The following is a 22,188-nucleotide window of genomic DNA, read 5'->3' on the forward strand; positions in this document are numbered from 1 at the left end:
GAAAAGATACTAGTTTCTTAGAAAAATAAATCGCCCAAGGTCACACACCTAGTAAGGGGAAGAATTAAAACCTGAATGCAGTCTTTCAGACTCCAGAGCTGATACTCTATAAGATGTATACTACTCTATTTCTGGTTACTAGATTTCCTGCACATATTATATTTGAGGTAAAAACAACTTTAAGTATCTAAAAAAAAATATTTGTGGGGCCAGTGCTGTGGTGCAGTGGGTTAACGCCCTGGCCTAAAGCTCCAACATCCCATGTGGGCACCAGTTCTAGTCCCGGCTGCTCCTCTTCCAATCCAGCTCTCTGCTACGGCCTGGGAATGCAGTTGAAGATGGCCCAAGTCCTGAGGCCCCTCACCCATGTGAGAGACCCAGAGGAAGCTCCTGGCTCCAGGCTTCAGATCGGCACAACTCTGGACGTTGCAGACATCTGGGAAGTGAACCAGCAGATGGAAGACCTCTCTCTGTGTCTCTACCTCTCTCTGCAACTCTTTCAAATAAATAAAATAATTCTTAAAAAATCTTTGTATTCAAAAGACATTTTGGGAACATTCAAATTATTTTGATGCTTTAAAGATAACATAAATGCAGATTATGTATTAATATTAATTTATTCACTGAAGAAATACTTATAGAGTAACTATTTTGTGCCAGCATTATCTTAGGAGTCAGAGATAAGTGTAGTGGCAAAAACAATGTCCCTGCTCTCTTGGAGCTTACATTTGGTTGAGGAGGAAGGGTGGAGGGAAAGAAAATGAGAGAGGAAAAAAAAGTAAGGGGCCAGCGCTGTGGCGTAGCCAGTAAAGCCACCACCTGCAGTGCTGGTATCCCAATCAGGCGCCAGTTCAAGTCTTGGCTGCTCCACTTCCGGATCCAGCTCTCTGCTATGCCTGGGAAAGCAGTAGAAGATGGCCCAAGTCCTTGGGCCCCTGTACCCAGGTGGGAGACCTGTAAGAAGCTCCTCACTGTTGTGGCTTTTGGGGAGTGAACCAGCGGATAGAAGACTCTCTCTCTCTCTGCCTCTCTGTAACTCTGCCTTTCAATAAATAAATAAATAAATCTTAAAAAAAATAAAAAAATCAGATAATATTAAAATCTGTGAAGAAAAATAAAGAAGATAAAGAAAATAGTGAAGCAGAAGAGGGAAGGTATTAATTTCCAAAGTGAAGCCCAGGTAGGCCTCTGTGATTAGTTAATATCTGAAGACGAAGAAAGAAGCTATGCAGGGACCTTAGAGAAAAATGCCATGCATACATGCACAAAGGCCCTCATGTAGAGGAGAACTAGCCCAAAGAAGAGCAAAAAGGCCAGTGAGAATGGAGAACAGGAAGTGAAAAGGAGGAAAAATGGATGGTGATGGCTGAGGAAAGAATAGCAAGAGCCAGATCATATAAGGCTCTGAGTGGACAGAGTGGAAACACCAGTTAGAAAGTTATCACTAGGGGCCGGTGCTGTGGCGTAATGGGTAAAGCTGCCACCTGCAGTGCTGGCATCCCATATGGGCACCAGTTCAAGTCCCGGCTGCTCCACTTCCCTTCCAGCTTCCTGCTATGGCCTGGAAAAACAGTAGAAGACAGTACAAGTCACCACAGCTCTGGCCATTGTGGCCAACTGGGGGAGTGAACCAGCAGATGGAAGACCTCTCTCTTTCTCTCTGCCTCTCCTTCTCTATGTAACTCTGACTTTCAAATAAATAAATAAATCTTTAAAAAGAAAGAAAGTTATCATTAAAAACTGAGCCTAGAGGAAAGCATTCAATTTAGCAATTAAAATACCAGTTGGGACACCCACACCCTCTGTTGGAGTGCCTGCATTCAATTCCTGGTTCCGGCTCCAAATTTCAGCTTCCTGTCAGTGCAGTCCCTGGGAAGTAGCAAATGATAGCTCAAGTGGTTGGCTCCCTGCCATCCACTTGGGAGACTTATTTTAAGTCTCTGACTCTAACTTTGGTCTGGACCAATTCCCACTATTTCAAGTGTCTGAGGAGTGAACCAGCAGATAGAAGCTTTTACTGTCTGTTTACAATCCTGCCCCATCTGTGTCTTTCAAATAAACAAAACTGAAAGGTAAAAATTGGACCTAAAGAGATCAGGACACAGTGAAAGTGATAAGAATTAGATTCTCCATGTATTTGGAAGGTAGAATGACAGGATAAAAAGGTTTCAGTATAGAGACTCAAACTACTGAAGCACAAAATTTGTCACTGTGCAGTATGAAGAATGAAGTATTAGATTATTTACTTTATTGATCAATGCATTAGTTTCTTGGAAAGTACAGTGATACACTAAAACAAGTTTCAATATAGAAAACTAAACTACCATAAACAAAGTCCATTATCATTCTACATTATAAAGCAAACAAGCTGGGCCGGCGCCACGGCTCACTAGGCTAATCCTCCGCCTTGTGGTGCCGGCACACCGGGTTCTAGTCCCGGTCGGGGTGCCGGATTCTGTCCCGGTTGCCCCTCTTCCAGGCCAGCTCTCTGCTGTGGCCAGGGAGTGCAGTGGAGGATGGCCCAAGTGCTTGGGCCCTGCACCCCATGGGAGACCAGAAGAAGCACCTGGCTCCTGCCATCGGATCAGTGCGGTGCACCGGCCACAGCGTGCCAGCCGCAGTGGCCATTGGAGGGTGAACCAACGGCAAAGGAAGACCTTTCTCTCTGTCTCTGTCTCTCTCTCTCACTGTCCACTCTGCCTGTCAAAAAATAAATAAATAAATAAAAAATTTTAAAAAAGTAAACACGCACTCTAAAGAATGAAAAGAAGCATAAGACAACTTACTTTACTTGTCAATGTAGTTATTTCTCCTTCAGCTTTATGCAATTTACTAATTAAAAGAGTATTTTGTTCACTGTTTGATTGTAGCTCTTTTTCCAAGTGTTCAGCATGTAGCTTAGCTGACTGTTTTTCAGCCTTTTGGTAAAACAAAGTATTTTTAAAATTTTTCAATTATATAAAAATAAAATAAGCACTACTTTAAATACATGTATAATTATACAAGAATTATTCAAAACCACAACAATACTAGCATGGACCAAAGTAGCAAGAGTTTCCTTTATCAGCAGAATCCAAATTAAAGATATTTGCTACAGTAAATATGCAAGAAAGGTATCTGGACAAACAACATGCCAACTGTCATCAACAAAATGAAAGCTCATATACTTCTCCATGAAATAAAGTACTTAAGGGGTTCATTTGATATGCAGTCACTTTTAATGTTGACATACTTCAAACATTTTTTGGTGTCCAGTCTATAACAGATATGAAAAAACATAATGTAGAAGAAAGGGTCAATGACAATAGTACTTACCCAAAGTGAAAACTTTTAATAAAATATCAACAGATTTTAGAATTTAAAAGGAAGAGGGCAAGACAAAACTACAAAATCCTCAGTGAAGCTGAGGCCTTTTGAATATGAGCAGAAAAGCTCCTGACACCATCACATAATTAAAATCTTAACAAGGGGCCAGTGTGGTCACACAGCAGGTTAAGTCGCCATCTGCAATGCCTGCATCCCACAAGGGTGCCAGTTCAAGTCCTGGCTGCCGCACTACCAATCCAGCTTCCTGTATATGTAACTGGGAAGGGTAGTGGAAGATGGCCCAAGTACCTGGGACCCAGCCACCCACCTGAGAGACCTGGATGAAGTTCCTGGTTCCTAGGTTAGATCTGGCTGTTTTGGCCAACTGAGGAGTGAACCAGAGGATGGAACATCGAGCTTACTTGCTCCTTTTCTCTCTCTCTCACTCTCTTCCTTTCCTTCTCTCCTCTCCCCCTCTCTCTTTCCTTGTTTTGCTCTCTCTGTAATTCTGCCTTTCAAACAGAAATAAATACATCTAAAAAAAAAAAGTCTTAACGTCTGAGTTGTCAAAAATGTTCTGATAGATAATACAGTACTCTTTAATTAGGGATGCAAGCTTTTAAAAATATTTCAACAATTAAAACAAAAAATGTTTTGGCATTTAAATCTCCTTTCTTGGGGTCAGCACTGTGGCGTAGTGGGTGAAGCCAACACCTACTGTGCCAGCATCCTATATGGGCGTCGGTTTAAGTTCTGTCTGCTCTACTTCCAATCCAGCTCTCTGCTATGGCCTGGGAAAGCAGTAGAAGATGGCCCAAGTCCTTGGGCCCCTGCACCTGTGTGGGAGACCCAAAAGAAGCCCCTGGCTCCTAGCTTCAGACTGGTGCAGCTCTGGCCATTTCAGCCAATTGTGGAGTGAACCAGTGGATGGAAGACCTCTCTCTCTCTCTGTCCGCCTCTCTGCCTCTCCTTCTCTGTGTAACTCTGGCTTTTCTCAAAATAAGTAAGTAAATCTCCTTTCCTATGTATCTTAAATACAAGGAACGTGCTCAACAAATAATTCAAATATCAAAATGGTACTCTCTGAGCACAATGAGAGCCAAGAAAGCTGAAGAAGAAACAATTGCTGTCACATGCTTATTTTCATTTCACCTGACAAAAATCAAATATAGGTTCTTCTGAAAATTTCACAGATGAACCATCCATCTTCTGTCATATTCAATTTGACCTGAAAATAATCACTTTAGACAACCTCAATAAAAAGTTTCACACTGGGACCACATACTTATTCACTTGCAATCATCTCTCTTATTCTGTCACTGTATGAATACATTTGGAAAGATGGAAACATACACAGTCCCACTCTGAGTCATCTTGTGACTAAGGTCCAATGGTACTGACAACTTCAATTCAAGAAATCAGCAATTACTGACAGAAGCTTCATCCAAAAAATTAAAAAGCGACTTCTACTCTTCAAAATATATCAGTATACCAGCTTGCTGGCTAGAAAAAAGAATCACTATTTTATATTTGATTTTAACTACAAACTAGACAGCCAATAAATTTCCCTCTAACCCAAATCACTTCACAGCTATTCCATGAGGAGGGAGAGGGCAGGGAATCAACTTTGAAAGGTATAAAATAAATCAAAATCGGTATATTTACTGCATGTTAGGCACTAAGAACTAGGAGAAACAAGAATATCTGAATCTTATGAAAATTGAGACTTTTCAAAGGAAGTACCTCCAGGAGTACCAGCCTGGGTCTGCCAACACTTACCTTTTTCTAACAAACTAAAGAAAATAATTCAGTAAAGGCTTGTATGCATTAGAAGCCACATTGAATTTTATTACTTCAGTAAAAAGCTGTCATAAAATATACGTATTTCTGCTCAAACAGGACTTAAGATTTTAAGTGTAAGGAACTTACTGTTTTTGGAAGAAATTATTCTTTCTACTTTGGGAGAACTTTAAGTTTTCTGAAATTCAACTACTTTCTTGGATTTTTACATATTCTATTCTGTGGCATTGGAAGAGTTATTTCAGATAGGTGACTTGACTCTCAAACAATATTCCTTTGTAAACGTGTAGCATAGCCACTGCTTATGAATCAATACCTTTGTTCTTTAGAAAAAAGAATACACACTCTTGGGACTCCACAAACGCGTCAGCATTAGATTGGTGAGCACACATTTATGTTCTAAAAATTAAAGGCTTGTCAATTGCACTTTTAAAAAGTTATTTAACAGTCTACTGGGAAGCAATTAAAATCTTACCTCCAGGGATCTGACAGTCGCCTGCATCTCAGCCAACTGCCGCACTTGTATTCTTTGGATATTTTCTACCTGAGCACCAGAGTTCTCTTTTTCAGCTCTTAATTCTGCTACTTCAGTCTCCAAACATTTTAACTTCTGACACAACCGGACTTTTTCTCCAATAAGTTGTTCTACTTGTTTGCTATCTTTCGCAGGATCAACACTAAGCAGCTGGTTATGTAGTTCTTCTTTATCTTTCTCCAGCCTGGCAATCTAATAATAATTTGACAGAAAGCATACAGCTTAAATTACTGAATTTTTAGTCATGAACATGCTTAACAAGTCAGTAAAATAAAATTAAAAATTATGCAATATGAACGCTCAGGTGGTAAAATGAAATAAAAAGGAAAGACTCGAAACTGTCACACACTTCATCCTGTACTCAGCAAGACTCCAATGAAAGGACATTTTCCTTCTCCCCATGATGTCCAGCACAGAACTTAATCAGCTGCTGACTAAAATTCAAAATTACAAATAATGCTATAAAATAATGAATTAAAGTACATTAAGAAATCTAAAGTTTATCGAACATTACAGGGGTTCATGTAAGACCTAAACGCTAACTACTGCTAAGCTTCTCATTTGGCAGTAATTGCGCACTACATCCACACTAACAAAATTATCTATTTCAAGGCAACTAATGAACACCAAAGCTACTTGTCTGTGTAAATACAAATGTGATCAATTAAAGTATTTAAATGATAGCTGAGTATTTGCTAAAGTCTTAGTTGTAATGATGGCTTAGTTCTTATTTCTTAGATTCAATAAAGAACTGTACGTGGTTACTCCCAGGCACATGCTAAAGTTACTGAGTAATCTAGAGAGCAGAGACACCAGTCCCTTTGTCGTTCATTCCTATTATCACTGCCAGACCCCATGGGCTCTCAAACTGCTTCCTAACCTCAGAGGCACTTGCTTGGTTCCTTGTTTCCACATTTCAGATGGCCAAGCAATCAGGACAGAACTCATTCTTCCCTTCTCGCTCTCCCCACCTACCAATGCCCTACCATCACCACCACCACATCTCTTTGTATTCACTGAACTTCTTCATAGGATTCAACTTAAGGACACAATTCAACAGTTTTTGTAGTCAGGATGAATTTCAAAGACTCAACTCCCAGCCAAAAGGGAATGCTGTGCAACTTAAGCAAAAATGGCCTGAGACACAGAGCTATGTATGAATCTCAGAAGTGTGAGACCTCCACTGTGGAGTAGGCTGTTTTCTTCATCTATAAATGGTATACTGAACTAGGGGTCCTCTACAGAAGGAGAGAGGGAGAGACAGAGATCTTCCATCAGCTAGTTCACCTCCTAAATGGGCGCAACAGTTGGAGCTGGGCCAATCCAAAGCTAGGAGCCAGGAGCTTCTTCCAGGACTCCCAAATGGGTGCAGGGGCCCAAGCACTTGTGCCATCTTCTGTTGTTTTCCCAGGGGCATTAGCAGAGAGCTGGATCAAAAGTGGAGCAGCCGGAGTGAGAACCAGCATCCATATGGGATGCAGGCACTATAGGCTGCAGCTTTACCCACTAGGCCGCAATGCTGCCCCACCCCCTCATTTTTTAAAGATGTGTTTATTTATTTGAAAGGCAGAGTTGCAGAGATAGAGGCAGAGGCAGAGAGAGAAGGATCTTCCATCTGCTGTTCACTCTCCAAATGACAACAATGGCTGAGGCTGGGCCAGGTTAAAGCCAAGAGCCAGGAGCTTCATCTGTGTCTCCCATGTGGGTGCAGGGGGTCCAAGCACTTAGGCCATCTTTCATTGGTTTCCCAGGTGTGTCAGCAGGGAGCTAGATTGGAAGTGGAGCAGCCGGGAAACGAACCCACGCCCATATGGGATACCAGCACTGCAAGCAGCGGCATAACCTGCTAGGCCACAGCACCAACCCCTTAAGATTCTTTTCAGTCTTAACATAGATCGATTCTATCTTGGTTTTGGACATGCTGAATTAAAGATGTCAATTGGAAATACAGAGAGCTATCCAGTAGGCAAATGCCATTTTCCCCCATCAAATAAAATTTATCCTTGACGATAACTGCAGTATTCACAGGCAAGTGTTCAAAAGCCTAATTAATAAGTATCTCTCTCCGATTTTTCATCCCATACTCTACAAATGATCATTACCCTCTGGTTTGGTCCTTCACTACTTTTTTTTTCTCTGTAGTTTTTTCTTGAGCTGGCTGTATTACTTTATTTAAGTTACACTTTCATTCTGATATCAGTTTAAATGAAGGGTTTGAGCTGAATTATCTTTAACACACTATTTCACTTTTGTAAAAGGTAATCCATATATAATTTTAATGTGCTACATTAGTGTGTGACAACTCAGGAGTGAATGTGCAACCCCGGTTCAGAAAACGGTGCCCTTACTGGGTACTCATTACTATGTATCAAGTATTGATTTAAGGGCTCTACCTATGAAATCAACAGTGACACAATTTTCTCATACAATACTCATTTTACAATACAAAGTCACACAGCTAATGTTTTCCTATATTATCCCTCTCTCCAGCAGTTTTAAAAGGCATTCAAATGGTAGCTAAAGTGATAGCTGAAGCTCTGATACTGGATGACAAGTAGCTAATTGCACAGTCAAGATTACATTACATGTTTATGACTCCAAAACCAGAGCTTATTATCAAATGATTCTTACCAAAACTGGTGATCATTGCCTTCTAATTTCTCTACACAACAAATATTTACCTGGTACTTACTATATACTCGGCACTGTTTTGGACAGGACACAACGCAGCAGACGAGCAAACAAACCAACCTCTGCTGCTGACAAGCTTTTCACATTCAATCACCACCATGACACCCTCTTATCCACTAATTGGGCAGGAATCTTAGATACGTCCTCAGGTCTCTCCTCTTCCTGTGCTCTCAATCACCTTCCCGATGTCTTCAGTTTGTTGTTTTCTCGATCCTTCCTTTAAATTTCCATAGGGTTTTCTTTGACTTTCTTCTGACAGTTATTATCCAAATCTGCCAGTATTGCAGTTACCTCTACATTAACTTTATTCTCTATAAACACCAGCTTGACAGGTAAGATGAAGTATTAACCAATTTCACTTTTCAAAAACTTGTTGAAATAAAGGAAATGGCAAAGAAACAGACCAAGGAATAGGAGCAGTGGTTGATTTCCTTTTCAAAACATGACGGTAGCACTCCAACTCCCCAGGGCATACAAAAGGGAAAGGTGGTACACCCTACTGCTCCATCCAGCTTTGTTTATTACCTTTACAGCACAGCACAAGAAAATCGGGAAGAGAGCAAGCTGTGGAATCAAACTGACGAGGTTCCTTTTTGTCTGTCAAACCTTAAAGTTATTCCTCTGCTTTATTCTGGCTTGTATCATTTCAAAAAGAAATCTGTTGTGGTTCGTATCTTTGTTATTCTGTACAAAGTGTCTTTTTCCTTCTGGCTTTTTAATTACACTTTTTATTTTCAGGTAACAGTAGGTTCATCTGCAATGTATTATTGCAAGGAATGATACAGAAATGCTATGCTTATGTCAATGGTAACACCCTTCTGTTTTCTGGAAGACATTGTATAGAATTGATCTTAACTTTTCTTTAAATACTTGATAGAATTCTCTAGTAAAACAGTTATTTGGGGGAAGTTTTTAAATTACAGGTTCAATTTTCCTAATAGTTATATATGCCTATTTAAATTACCTATTTCAAATGGAGTGAGTTATAAAGTCTGTGCCATTTTAAAAACTGATCCAGTTCACATACACTGTCAAATATATTTGGGTAGAGTTGTTTACAGGGTTCCCTTAGTACCTTTTAAAGTCTGCAAGGTCATGAGGGAATATTGTTTCATTTCTGATAGAGGTAATGTCTTCTGTCTTTGTCAGTCTTGCTAGAAGTTTGTCAGCTTTTCGCTTCATTGATTTTCTCTGTTTTCAACTTTATTGATTTCTTCTCTTATATTTATTATGTCCTTCCTTATGCTTGCCTCAGTTTTATTTTTGATAACCTTCTGTAGGTTCTAGAGAGCTTACTGACTTGATATTTTCCTTTTTTAACACATTCATTTAGTGTTATAAATATTTCTCTCAGCACTGCTTTAGCTGTGTCCAAGAATTGTTCATGCCTATACTTCCATTTTCAATGTATTTTCTGAAATATCTCATTGCAATTTTTTATTGAAACTTCTTTAACTCAAATTATTTGAAGCATATCATTTCATTTCCCTGTGTTTGATAATTTATGTTACTTTTATGCTATTTCCTACTTTGATCCTTTTGTGATCTGAGAACTCGCTCTGGATAATTTCAAGTGTTTTAAGTTTCTTAAGGTTTATTTTAAAGCCGAGGATATGGCTTATGTTGCATAAGGGCACCTCAAAGAGTTTATGGTAAGATATAATTTAAAGTATGAGTTTATTTTGCACAAAAAACATTCGAATACATGCATAGTTTTTTCCCAATAGGCATATATCATATATCATTAACAAAAACACTTTGCACCAAAAAAATCATACTTTTAATTACATTTTTGCATATATTTTTCAAAGTACCTTCCTATATTTAAAGAAACTTGGATACTTCAAAAAATGTGCTTGTGTGCTCGAGTGGAATACTCTGTTAATTAAATCCTATTCACTGATAGTGTTGAGTTCTTTTATATCCTTGCTAATTTTCTAATTTTTCTAGAAATTGTTGAGAGATGTGAATTAACCAAGTATACCTGTAGATTTGTCTGTTTCTATTTTTATTTATATGAATTTTTGTTTCAGATTTTGTAGCTGTGCTTGGTACCTACAAATTGAGAATTCCCATATCTTATGGATTGACCTTTTGTGACATATCATTTCTTTCTCTTCTCCATCCTAACTGGGCTCTCCAAAAATTCATGGAAGGGGCTGGCACTGTGGCATAAAAGCGGGTAAAGCTGCCGCCTGCAGTGCCGGAATCCTATATGGGCACCAGTTCGAGACCCGGCTGCTCCACATCCAATCCAGTTCTCTGCTACGGCCTGGGAAAGCAGTAGAAGGTGGCCCAAGTCCTTGGGCCCCTGCACCCACGTGGGAGACCTGGAAGAAGCTCCTGGCTCCTGACTTTGGATCAGCACAGCTCCAACAGTTCTGGCCAATTGGGGAGTGAATCAGCGGATGGAAGTCCTCCCTCTCTGTCTCGCTGCCTCTCCTCCTCTTTCTATGTAACTCTTTCAAATAAATAAATAAATCTTTTAAAAAATTCACGGAAAATGTGTATTAAAAACAAAATATGGATTTCAAAAACTTTTTGCATTAAACTCATCTTTCAATTCCATTTTTCTATTTTCTCCCCATTTTTCCATGAACTTTTTGAAGTACCCCATATATATGTCTAGTTGGGTCATTTTTTAAAAACTACTCTTGCATAACTTATTTAGACTACTTGCAACTATTGATATGTTGAGTGTCTCATTTTTTTGTTTCTTCTCTGCTTTTAGATTCAATTTTCTTTTTCCTCTGTTCCTGCTGGTTACCTGAACATTTTTTTTTTTTTTTTTGGATTCTGTTTTAATTTATTTAGGTTTTTAAATTTTTTATTTATATTTTAATTGCATGAGAGAAAGAGAAAGAGACAGTAATCTCCCCTTTGCTGGTTCACTCCTCAAATGTTCAAATGGGCAAAGTCAGAAACCAGGAACTCAATTCAGGTCTCCTGTGAGTGGTAGTTATCCAACAACTTGAGCAAACACTGCTGTCACTTAGGGGGTGAATTAGCAAGAAACAGAATGGAAAGCACAGCCAAAATTCAAACCTAGGCTCTCCAACACGGGATGTGGATGTTGCAAGCAGCATCTTAAGCACTACAGCAAATGCCAGCCCCTCTATAATGCCTTGAATGTATCTCTTCATATAGTTTTCTTAGTGGTTGCTCTCACTATTACATTACATAAACGTAACTTACCACAACCTACTGAGTTCATTTTACCAATCTGAGTGACAGAGAAACTTTACCTCCATTTATGTTCCTTTGTCCTCATTTACAATTGTCTTAATTCCCTTTTACAACCACATCAGTGTTGTAATTTTTACTTCAGCCATAAAATAAAATTTAGGAAATTTGTGAAGCAAAGGAAAGTCTACCGTCATCATTTTGCTTGTCATGTTCTTTTTATCTTTCCTGGCATTATGGTCTCCTGTTATTATTTTCTTTTTCTTTATATATTTTCCCTCTCTTTTTTTTTTAAAGTTTTTTTATTTGAAAGGAAGAGTCACAGAGCGAGAGAGAGGGAGAGACAGACCAATCTTCCATCTGCTGGTTCACTTCCCAAATGACTGCAATGACCAGAGCTAGGCAATCCAAAGCCAGAAGCCAGGAGTTTCTTCCAGGTCTCCCACATGAGTGCAGGGGCCCAAGTACTTGGCCATCTTCTACTGCTTTCCAAGGTGCATTAGCAGGAAGCTGGATTGGAAGTGGAGCAGCCAAGACTCAAACTGGCGCCCATATGGGACACTGGGAGTACATATGGCAGCTTTACCAGCACAGTGCTGGCCCCTTATACACTCTTTTAGACACTCTTTTGGATAAATCTATTGGGGGGAGGGCCCTCCACACTGTTTTTTCTCTTTTAAGAATGTCTTGATTTTTTTCTTCAGTCTAGAACAATATTTTTGCTGCATAGGGTGATGAATTAACAGCTCTTTTTTTTTTTTTTTTCAGCATACACTATTGTTGAACCATTCACTCCTTGCCTCTGTGCTTTCTAAAAGAAATTTGCCTATTTTCTGATTTTTCCTCTCCCAATAGGCATAATTTATGTTACTGCTTTCAAGATTTGTTTGATCATGGTGTCTCTTGGTATGGACATCTTTGGATTTATCCAGTGAGATTAGCTCAGCTTCTTGAATCTGTAGGTCTAAGCCTTTATCAAATTTAGGAAGTTTTCAGTCACTGTATCTTCATTAGTTTTTTAACCTTACTCTCCTTTTATATATATAAAATACTATATTAAAATATATATAATTTAAGTTATACAAGTTATATATATGTTACATATATAATTTATAAATTATATATAATTTGTTACATATATATAATTTAAGTTATATATTTCCTTTATACCATTTTAGGAACACAGTGACACTTCCCCTCTACCCTCCCTCAAACCCATGCTCCAATCCTTCCTCCACCTCCACTTCCCTCTTGGATTCCCACTCTTAATTTTTACAATTATCTATTTTCAGACACTTAATGATTATATAGTTAACCCTAGATCATCTGATATAGTTGACAGGTTATTGAGTATCTATGTTTCATGTGCTTAAAAACTCTTTTCACTAGTTTATTCACATTAGGTCATTTGTAATATTTTACCTTCTAGTTGACTGATTTTTTTCATCTCCAACCCTTCCATTCTGCAAGTGATCCCTACAACTGAGGTTTTCTTGTCATTGTATTTTTCAGCTCTAAAATTTCCAATTGTTCTTTATATTTTTGATTTTATTGTTCAATTTCATTGTTGAGTCTCTCTTTTTCATTTGTTTCAACTATGTTTGAAATTACTAAACTTTAAAAAAAAATAAAAGAAACAGCTCACTAAAGCATTCTCACCATGGCTACTGTAAATCTCTCACGGCTCCCCCATGAGGCCGTCACTGACTCCTTCCGGGCTGGGAGAGGCTGAGCTGTCACTTGCTGCTGCTCCCCCACACAACCTGCCTTGCTGGATACCTGGGCATAGTAGAGTCTTGACTCTGCACTAGAACTCCTCTGACACGACCTAGACAGGATGGGGCAGGGCACCTCATTAAGGCCAGCTGACAGTAGAGCTCCCCAGTGACACCACAGCAGGGAGGAACCCTTGTTGTTCCCCAGGGACCTGTTGTTCCCCAGGGGCAGATGCTGTTGTCTGGCTTTGGTATTTGAATCGCATAGGCTTTATAGAATGAGTAGAACGTATCCTTCTGATTTTGTTTTCTTGAAGTGATTATAAAGAACCAGTATGAAATCTTCCTTAAATATCTGGTATAATTCACCAGTTAACTTATCTGGGCTATCCAGTCAATTTTTTATTGAATAGCAGATATTGTATATTTTACATTTTTCCAATTTGGAGCTGTTTTCCTTTGTGTAGTTTGAATCCTTATTCTGAGTTGCAATTAAGATACCTTTCAAATTTTGCTTTCATACTTGTGAGACAAAACCAGAATAGCCTTTAGTCTATGGCTAATTCAGCCCTATCCTGAGGCACAACCCTTCGGAGTCTTCTAATTGTACCACGTATTAGACTGTCTTTCAACCCTGGCTGAATCAACAAAAATTTTGCCCAGACCCATGTGAGCTACAGGAATTGTTTTTTTTTAATATTTATATATTTTTGTTATTTTCTTTTTTTTTGATTGGTTAGGTATTTTTTAATTTTTATTTATTTATTTATGTTTAAACTTTTATTTAGTAAATATAAATTTCCAAAGTACAGTTTATGGATTACAGTGGCTTTTCCCCCCCATAACTTCCCTCCCACCTGTAACCCTCCCATCTCCCGCTCCCTCTCCCTCTCCCATTCCATTCACATCAAGATTCATTTTCAATTCTCTTTATATACAGAAGATCAATTTAGTATATATTAAGTAAAGATTTCATCAGTTTGCACCCACACAGAACATAAAGTATAAAATACTGTTTCAGTACTAGTTATAGCATTAATTCACATTAGACAACACATTAAGGACAGAGATCCCACATGAGGAGTAAGTACACAGTGACTCCTGTTGTTGATTTAACAGACACTCTTGTTTATGGCATCAGTAATCTCCCTAGGCTCTAGTCATGAGTTGCCAAGGCTATGGAAGCCTTCTGAGTTCACCAACTTCGATCTTATTTAGACAAGGTCATAGTCAAAGTGGAAGTTCTCTCCTCCCTTCAGAGAAAGGTACCTCCCTCTTTGATGGCCTGTTCTTTCTACTGAGATTCACCTGCAGAGATCTTTCATTTAGGTCTTTTTTTTGTTTTGTTTTGCCAGAGTGTCTTGGCTTTCCATGCCTAAAATACTCTCATGGGCTCTTCAGCCAGATCCAAATGCCTTAAGGGCTGATTCTGAGGCCAGAGTGCTGTTTAGGACATCTGCCATTCTATGAGTCGGCTGTGTATCCCGCTTCCCATGTTGGATAAATATAAGAGTGGGAATAAGAGAGGGAGGAGATGCACAATTTGGGACATGCTCAATCAGACTTGCCCCAAATGGTGGAGTTAGAAATGTGCCAGGGGATTCCAATACAACCCCATCAAGGTGGCATGTATCAATGCCATCTCACTAGTCCAAGTGATCAATTTCAGTTCACAACTGATCACACTGATTGGTCTAAGAGTCAAAAGGATCACACAAACAAGTCTAGTGTCTGCTAATATTTTTGTATTTTCTAAAGATCTATTTATTTATTTGAAAGGCAGGGTTGGGGGTGGGAGCAGAGAGACAGATAAAGAGAGATCTTCCATCCACTGGTTCACTCCTCAAATAGCCACAGCAGAACTGTTTTACCTGGATCATTTTCTTTCTTTGGCCTTGTACAGTAATCACACACATGAAATAGACAGCACTCAACTGAAGACTCAAGCATTATGCTGGGCAGAACTCTAAAGCTCCCCAACACTCTGCCCTTCAAATGTTTGAAAATCATTGTTTCCTATCATTTTGCTCTAGTCTTTAGACAGGGCCTTGAAGTAAAATCAGTTCCTATTACTCCACAATGGGCAATTGCAGAAATTCCCAGACAGCTGTTAGTTGTACCAGCTGTGTAAATTTGGGACAATATTTCAGTGCTTCCATTTTTTCATGTATACAATGGGGTAATGATCACCTAACTCATAGGGTTTTTCAAAGGATTCACAGAAGCATATATAAAGTGCTTCAATAAATTAAATGTAGATTTGTCATTTGCTCCTTTTTTTCACTTCATCAGTGTCTGTAATCTTTAATTCAGAAATCTGAAATCTACCTTAAAATGCTTTACTTATGTTAATTAGTACCATAATTAATACTCTTGGGCACTTATGGTAGTAATATCATTGATTATTTATTGTGTGCCTCGCAATGTTTAAGATATTTTATTTATTTATTTGAAAGGCAGAGTTACAGAGAGGCAGCGGCAGAGAGAGAGAGAAAGAGAGAGAGAGAGGTCTTCCACCATCTGGTTCACTTCCCAAATGGCTGTAACATCCAGAGCTGAGCTGACCTGAAGCCAGGAGCCAGGAGCTTTTTCTGGGTCTCCCACATGGGTGCAGGAGCCCAAGCACTTGGGCCATCTTCAGTGGCCTTCCCATGCCAAAGAAGAGAGCTAGATCAGAAGTGGAGCAGCCGCAACTAGAACCAGCATCCATATGGGATGCCAGAGCCCCAGGAGGAAGATTAACCTCCTGTGCCACAGCACCAGCCCCACCTAGCAATATTTCATATGTAAAGTCTTAAGTTCCCAAACACTGGTTTTAAAATCACTAATGTTGGCCGGCGCCGCAGCTCACTAGGCTAATCCTCCGCCTAGCGGCGCCGGCACACCGGGTTCTAGTCCCGGCCGGGGCGCCGGATTCTGTCCCGGCTGTCCCTCTTCCAGGCCAGCTCTCTGCTGTGGCCCAGGAGTGCAGTGGAGGATGGCCCAGGTGCTTGGGCCCTGCACCCCATGGGAGACCAGGAAAAGCACCTGGCTCCTGGCTCCTGCCATCGGATCAGCGCAGCGCGCCGGCCGCGGCGGCCATTGGAGGGTGAACCAACGGCAAAGGAAGACCTTTCTCTCTGTCTCTCTCTCTCACTGTCCACTCTGCCTGTCAAAAAAAAAAAAAAAAAAAAAATCACTAATGTTTTACGTTCCTAAAAGCCAACAATACAAACACTATTATACTACACCAAGTTAACCCACTTTCCTTTTATGTATAACTGATGTATTTTAAATTAAATTAACAGTTGAATGTATTTTATACAAAATCTTTTTAGCATTTACTCACACTAAAAAGACCACTTAAATCATTTACATATTTAATTTAATTTTGGGAGTTACCATCTATTTTCTTTTTAATTCTTATTTTTCACCTAGTAAGAGAAGGAAGGGTAGAAAGCAGGCAATTTCCCTTTTGTTTTTTTATCTTTTATTTGAAAGTCAAAAGAGACAGAGACACACAGACAAGAGAGATCATTTATCTTCTGGTTCATTTCCCAAATGCCTACAACATTTTGCTTGGCCAGGCCAAGCAAAAGCCAGGAGTCTGGATTTCACTCCAGGTCTCCCTCTGGGCAGCAGAAATCCAAGCACTTGTGCCATTATCTGCTGCCTGCTATCATGCACATTGGCAGGAAGTTCCAATTGAAAGCAGAGCCAGGATTCAAACCAGAACCATATGGGATGCAGGAGTCCCAAGCAGAATCTTGATTGCTGAGCCTCACACCTTGCTCACTTAGCAGTTCTTAGAATTACATACCTGCCACCAGTTATAATAATATTAAGGGACTGAGGGGCCAGTACATTCACAACATGAACATCTTATATAAGCAGGGGTTCGAGTCCCAGCCGTTCCACTTTCAATTCAGCTTTGTTCTAACGTGCTTTGGAAGGTAGCAGAACATGGCTCAAGTGTTTGGGTCCATGCCATCCACATGGAAGATCCAGATGGAGTTCCAGGTTCTTGCTTTCAGCCTTGCCAAGTCCTGACCATTGTGGTCATGTGGAGAGTGAACCACAGGATGAAAGATTTCTTTCTTTCTGCCTCTACCACTGTTTCACTATGCCTTTAAATAAAAATAATTTTTAAAGTATATATTAAGGGATGAAACACAAGAATTATTGGGAAATCTGTGGTGTTTAGTGTCTAAATTTCAGAATTCTACTCAGACTGAAGAAGAGAGAACAAGGATAATAAAACCAATTATCTTTCTCAGGTCATGAGAGTTAATTTAGTCACGGAGGCAGTTAAAAAAAAATATAAGGGAGAGAACCTGAAATTCGAGGAGTCAGAATAATGGGACATGCCTTTGACCTAAAAGTCTCTACTGTGGACTAGCTACTTATCCAAGAACTATTCAATGACTTAAGTTCTCATTACTCTATCAGACAAGTACTATTATGAAAACCATTTCCAGGACCAGCAATGCTGCCATCCCATATAAGTGCCCATTCCAGACCCAGCTGCTCCACTTTCAATCCAGCTCCCTGCTAATGTGCCTGAGAAAGCAGCAAAAGATGGCCCATGTGCTTGGGCCCTACACCCACATGGGAGACCTAGATGGATTTCTTGGCTTCTGGCTCTGGCCAGGCCCAGTCCTGGCCATTGCAGCCATTAGGCGAGTGAACCAGCAGATGTACATGTCTATCTAACTCTGACTTCTAAATAAAAATTTTTAAAGGAATACTATCATTGTAGATAATACTGATATACACCATAGTCAAGTCAGCTCCCAAGATCACACTAGATGAACATTTAAAACATTTTAAAATTATACCTGCAAAAATTTGGCTTTGAAATAGTCTACACTACATTCTTGAACAAAGATCTTTAATAAGAAAATTTCACAAAGCCCTTCTAAAAGGATGGCAAAGTCATTCACAGTGAATTCCAACTATAAAATAATTTCATTTTAATTTGGGAGATTTTTGCCTATTTCAGTGTGGTTCAGAGTAATCTTAAAAGAGAACTTGGAATATTTTAAATAAAGGAAATATCTAGGCCTAAATTAGTACTTCATCAGATTAGAATTTCAGAACCCACCAGGACAAAAAGAAGTACTGTCCATGATGTCTACTGACATACAAATCAGGACACAGACCAGAAGCATACTATCAATTTGTGCTGCCAGTGCCGTAAGAGGGGAAAACTAGTATATTTTCAGGTACTTGGGAAAATGCCCTTTTTACCACTGGAACTTTGGCTTCTCTTATGACCCATAATAGCAAAGGAAACACTCAGCCAGTGTGAAGAGCATGATAGGACAATCTTGGTGACTTTTCACTACGAGTTGTCACTTTGATGGTTTTGCATGTGACATAGTACCCTTTGTCCCTCACTCCTGAGATCTTAATTCTTCTCTATAGAAATTATTCTTGTTTGCTGCTTTAATCAATCAGTCTATCAGTGTAATTATCTGACCTACAACTACGTATTGTTCCTCATTTTTCAGAATATAAAATTAGGCAGCCGGCACTGTGGTGTAACAGGTAATGTGTGGCACCTGCAGTGTCGGCATCCCATATGGGCATTGGTTCGAGTCCCGGCTGCTCCACTTCAGATCCAGCTCTCTGCTATGGCCAGGGAAAGTGGTGGAGGATTGTCCAAGTCCATACGCCCCTGAACCCGCATGGGAGACCTGGAAGAAGCTCCTGGATCCTGGCTTCAGATCAGTACAGCTCCAGCCACTGTAGCCAGCTGGGGAGTGAATCAGCGGATTGAAGACCTCTCTCTTTCCCTCTGCCTCTCCTTTTCTCTGTGTAACTCTTTCAAATAAATAAATCTTTAAAAAAAATTCTAAGAACACAATAAAAACACTTTTGCTTATATAATGATAATATAACTAAGTTTGGTATTTCATCTGTATAGAATCCTAAACTTAATGTTTTTACAGCCAAATGCATTGAGGAAGCAGGATATTATCTTTTTCAAAAGATGAAGATACATCTTCCATGTACTATTTCATATATTCTTTTTTAGTTCAAAATGTCATTAAAGACATGTGAATTCCTAGGATCCTCAGGAAACGAAAAACGATCAAAATAAAGTCCTAAAGTATTCTGCTAAGAATCAACACACTTAATTACTTTATCTGTAGAACTAAAAAATGTGGGCTGGCGCTGCTGCGTAGTGGGTAAAGCCTCCGCCTTCAGTGCCAATATCCCATATGGGCACCGGTTTAAGACCCAGCTGCTCCACTTCTTTCCTTTTTTTTTTTTTTTTTTTTTTTTTTTACAGGCAGAGTGGACAGTGAGAGAGAGAGAGAAAGGTCTTCCTTTGCCGTTGGTTCACCCACCAATGGCCGCAGCAGCTGGCGCACCGCGCTGATCCGAAGGCAGGAGCCAGGTGCTTCTCCTAGTCTCCTATGCGGGTGCAGGGCCCAATGACTTGGGCCATCCTCCACTGCACTCCCAGGCCACAGCAGAGAGCTGGACTGGAAGAGGAGCAACCGGGACAGAATCCAGTGCCCCGACCGGGACTAGAACCCAGTATGCTGGCGCCGCACGCAGAGGATTAGCCTGAGCCGCAGCGCCGGCGTGCTCCACTTCTGATCTAGCTCTCTGCTATGACCTGGGAAAGCAGAAGATGGCCTAAGTACTTGAGCCCCTGCACCCGCGTGGGAGACCCAGAAGAAGCTCCTGGCTTCGGATTGGCATAGCTCAGCCACCACCACCATTTGGGGAGTTAACCAGCGGATGGAAGACTTCTCTCTCTCAGCCTCTCCTTCTCTCTCTCTGTAACTCTTTCAAGTAAAATAAATAAACCTTAAAAAAAAAAAAAGTAAAAAATGTACAAGTATTATGTAAGTCCTTAATAAATGCAAAAATATCCATTTACATGTAAATGTTAGAGACATTATCGGTTGAACTCCATACCACTGCAAGAAAGAAAATACCATGATTGAGTCATGAATTTTCTGGTTTCCCAGTGCGTATAAAAGTTATGTTTAGACTACACTGTACTCTATTAAGTGAACAGTAACATGTTTTGAAACATCTACATAATTTACTTTATTGCTAAAAGATGTTAACCATCTAAGCCTTCAGCAAATGATAATTGTTTTTGCTGGAAGAGGGTATGCCTGGATATTGCTGGTTCCTAACTGATCAGCATAGTGACTGCTAAAGACTAGGGTGGCTGTAGCAAGTTCCTAAAATAAACCTCATGAAAGATTCTCTGTAGCATATTATGCTGTCCATTAGCATTTCTCTCAGAGTAGAACTTCTTTCAAAATCAGTTAATACTGGCCAGCACCGTGGCTCAACAGGCTAATCCTCTGCCTGCAGCACTGGCACACCGGGTTCTAGTCCCGTTCAGGGCGCCGGATTCTGTCCCGGTTGCCCCTCTTCCAGGCCAGCTCTCTGCTGTGGCTAGGGAAGGCAGTGAAGGATGGCCCAAGTTCTTGGGCCCTGCACCCCATGGGAGACCAGGATAAGTACCTGGCCCCTGCCTTCGGATCAGCGCAGTGCGCCGGCCACAGTACACAGGCCGCAGCAGCCATTGGAGGGTGAACCAATGGCAAAAGGAAGACCTTTCTCTCTGTCTCTCTCTCACTGTCCACTCTGCCTGTCAAAAAAAAAAAAATTAGTCAATATCTTCAAATCCTACTACTGCTTTATCAACTAAGTGTATGCAATATTCTAAATCTTTTGTTGTCTTGTCAATAATGTTCACATATCTTCATTAGAAGTACATTCCATCTCAAGAAACTTCTTTGTTTGCTCACCTATTAGCAGCAAGTATAAGCTCATCTGTAAGAAAAAACTTCCTAACTTCTAAAATTTTACTATGGGACTGAAGCAATTCAGTCACATCTTCAGGTTCCCTTCTAATTCTAGTTCTTTTGCTATTTCTACCACATCTACAGTTACTTCCTAAACTGAAGTATTGAATCCCTTCAAGTTATCCAGGAGAGTTGGAATCAACTTCTTCCAAATAACTGGTAATATGTGTGTTTTGGCTTCTGCTCATGAATCACAAATGTTCTTAATGGCATGTGGAATGGTGAATCCTTTCCTGAAAGTTTCCAATCTACTCTGCCCAGAACCATTAGAGAAATCACTACCTATGGCAGCTACAGCCTTATAAAATGTACAAATTTCTAAAATTATAAGATTTGAAAGTCAAAATTACTCCTTCATCCATGAACTGCAGACTGGATGTTATGTTGACAGGTATGAAAACAATATTAATCTGAATATATTCATCAGAGCGCTTAGTGACCAGGTGCATTGTCAATGAACAGTAATATTTTGAAAGAAAAAAACTGCTTTTGCAGCAGATTAACAGTGAGCTTAAAATATTCAGTAAATCTTGATGTGAAGAGATATGAACTCATCTAGGCTTTGTATTTCCATGTGCCGTGCACAAGCAGAGAGGATTTAGTGTAATCCTTAAGGGCTCTAGGATTTTTAGAGTGGTACATGAGCATGGACTTTTATAAGGTCACCAGCTACATTATCCCCTAACAAGTCAGCCTGGCCTTTGAGGCCAGAAGTAATCTCTCTGGTTACAGAAGTCCTAGATGGCATCTTCTTCCAATAGAATGTTGTGTCATCTGCAATGGGAGTACATTGTTTGGTGCAGCCACCTTTCTCAGTGTCTTAGCTACATCTTCCGAATACCTTGGCGCAGCTTCTACAGTAGCACTTGCTGTTTCACCTTATACTTTTATATTATGAAGACAGTTTCTTTCCTTACATCTCATGAACCAGCCGCTGTAGTCAGATGCCTCGTCTGCGCAGAACTGCAGAGGCTTTGCTTTGCATTAGGCTTAGGCTTAAGGAAATATTGTGGTGGTTTTATCTGCTGTTCAGACCACTGAAACTTTCTCCATAGAAGCAATGATACTGTTTGCACTCTTATCATCCCTGTGTTCACTGGGAACAGTCCTTTGATTTCCTTCAAGAACTTTTCCT

At 39.9% G+C, this 22,188-nt stretch overlaps 1 protein-coding gene across 10 annotated transcripts in view; it reads right to left on the minus strand.

Moving 5' to 3' along the window:
* Window positions 1-22,188, minus strand: part of CEP83 (centrosomal protein 83) — a 162,301-nt gene that overhangs the window by 58,240 nt on the left and 81,873 nt on the right. For all 10 annotated transcript variants that reach the window (XR_011380196.1, XR_011380195.1, XR_011380198.1 and 7 more), the window contains 2 exons: window positions 5,582-5,833; window positions 2,787-2,918 (listed from right to left, as the gene is read on the minus strand). Coding sequence is in view for 6 of the 10 variants with exons in the window: in XM_070052706.1 (XP_069908807.1) it covers window positions 2,787-2,918; window positions 5,582-5,833 (384 nt within the window). In the remaining 4 variants the exon portion in view is untranslated. The remainder of the gene's footprint in view (window positions 1-2,786; window positions 2,919-5,581; window positions 5,834-22,188) is intronic.

The sequence above is a fragment of the Oryctolagus cuniculus genome, chromosome 11, assembly GCF_964237555.1.
Source record: "Oryctolagus cuniculus chromosome 11, mOryCun1.1, whole genome shotgun sequence".
Lineage (NCBI taxonomy): Eukaryota > Metazoa > Chordata > Mammalia > Lagomorpha > Leporidae > Oryctolagus > Oryctolagus cuniculus.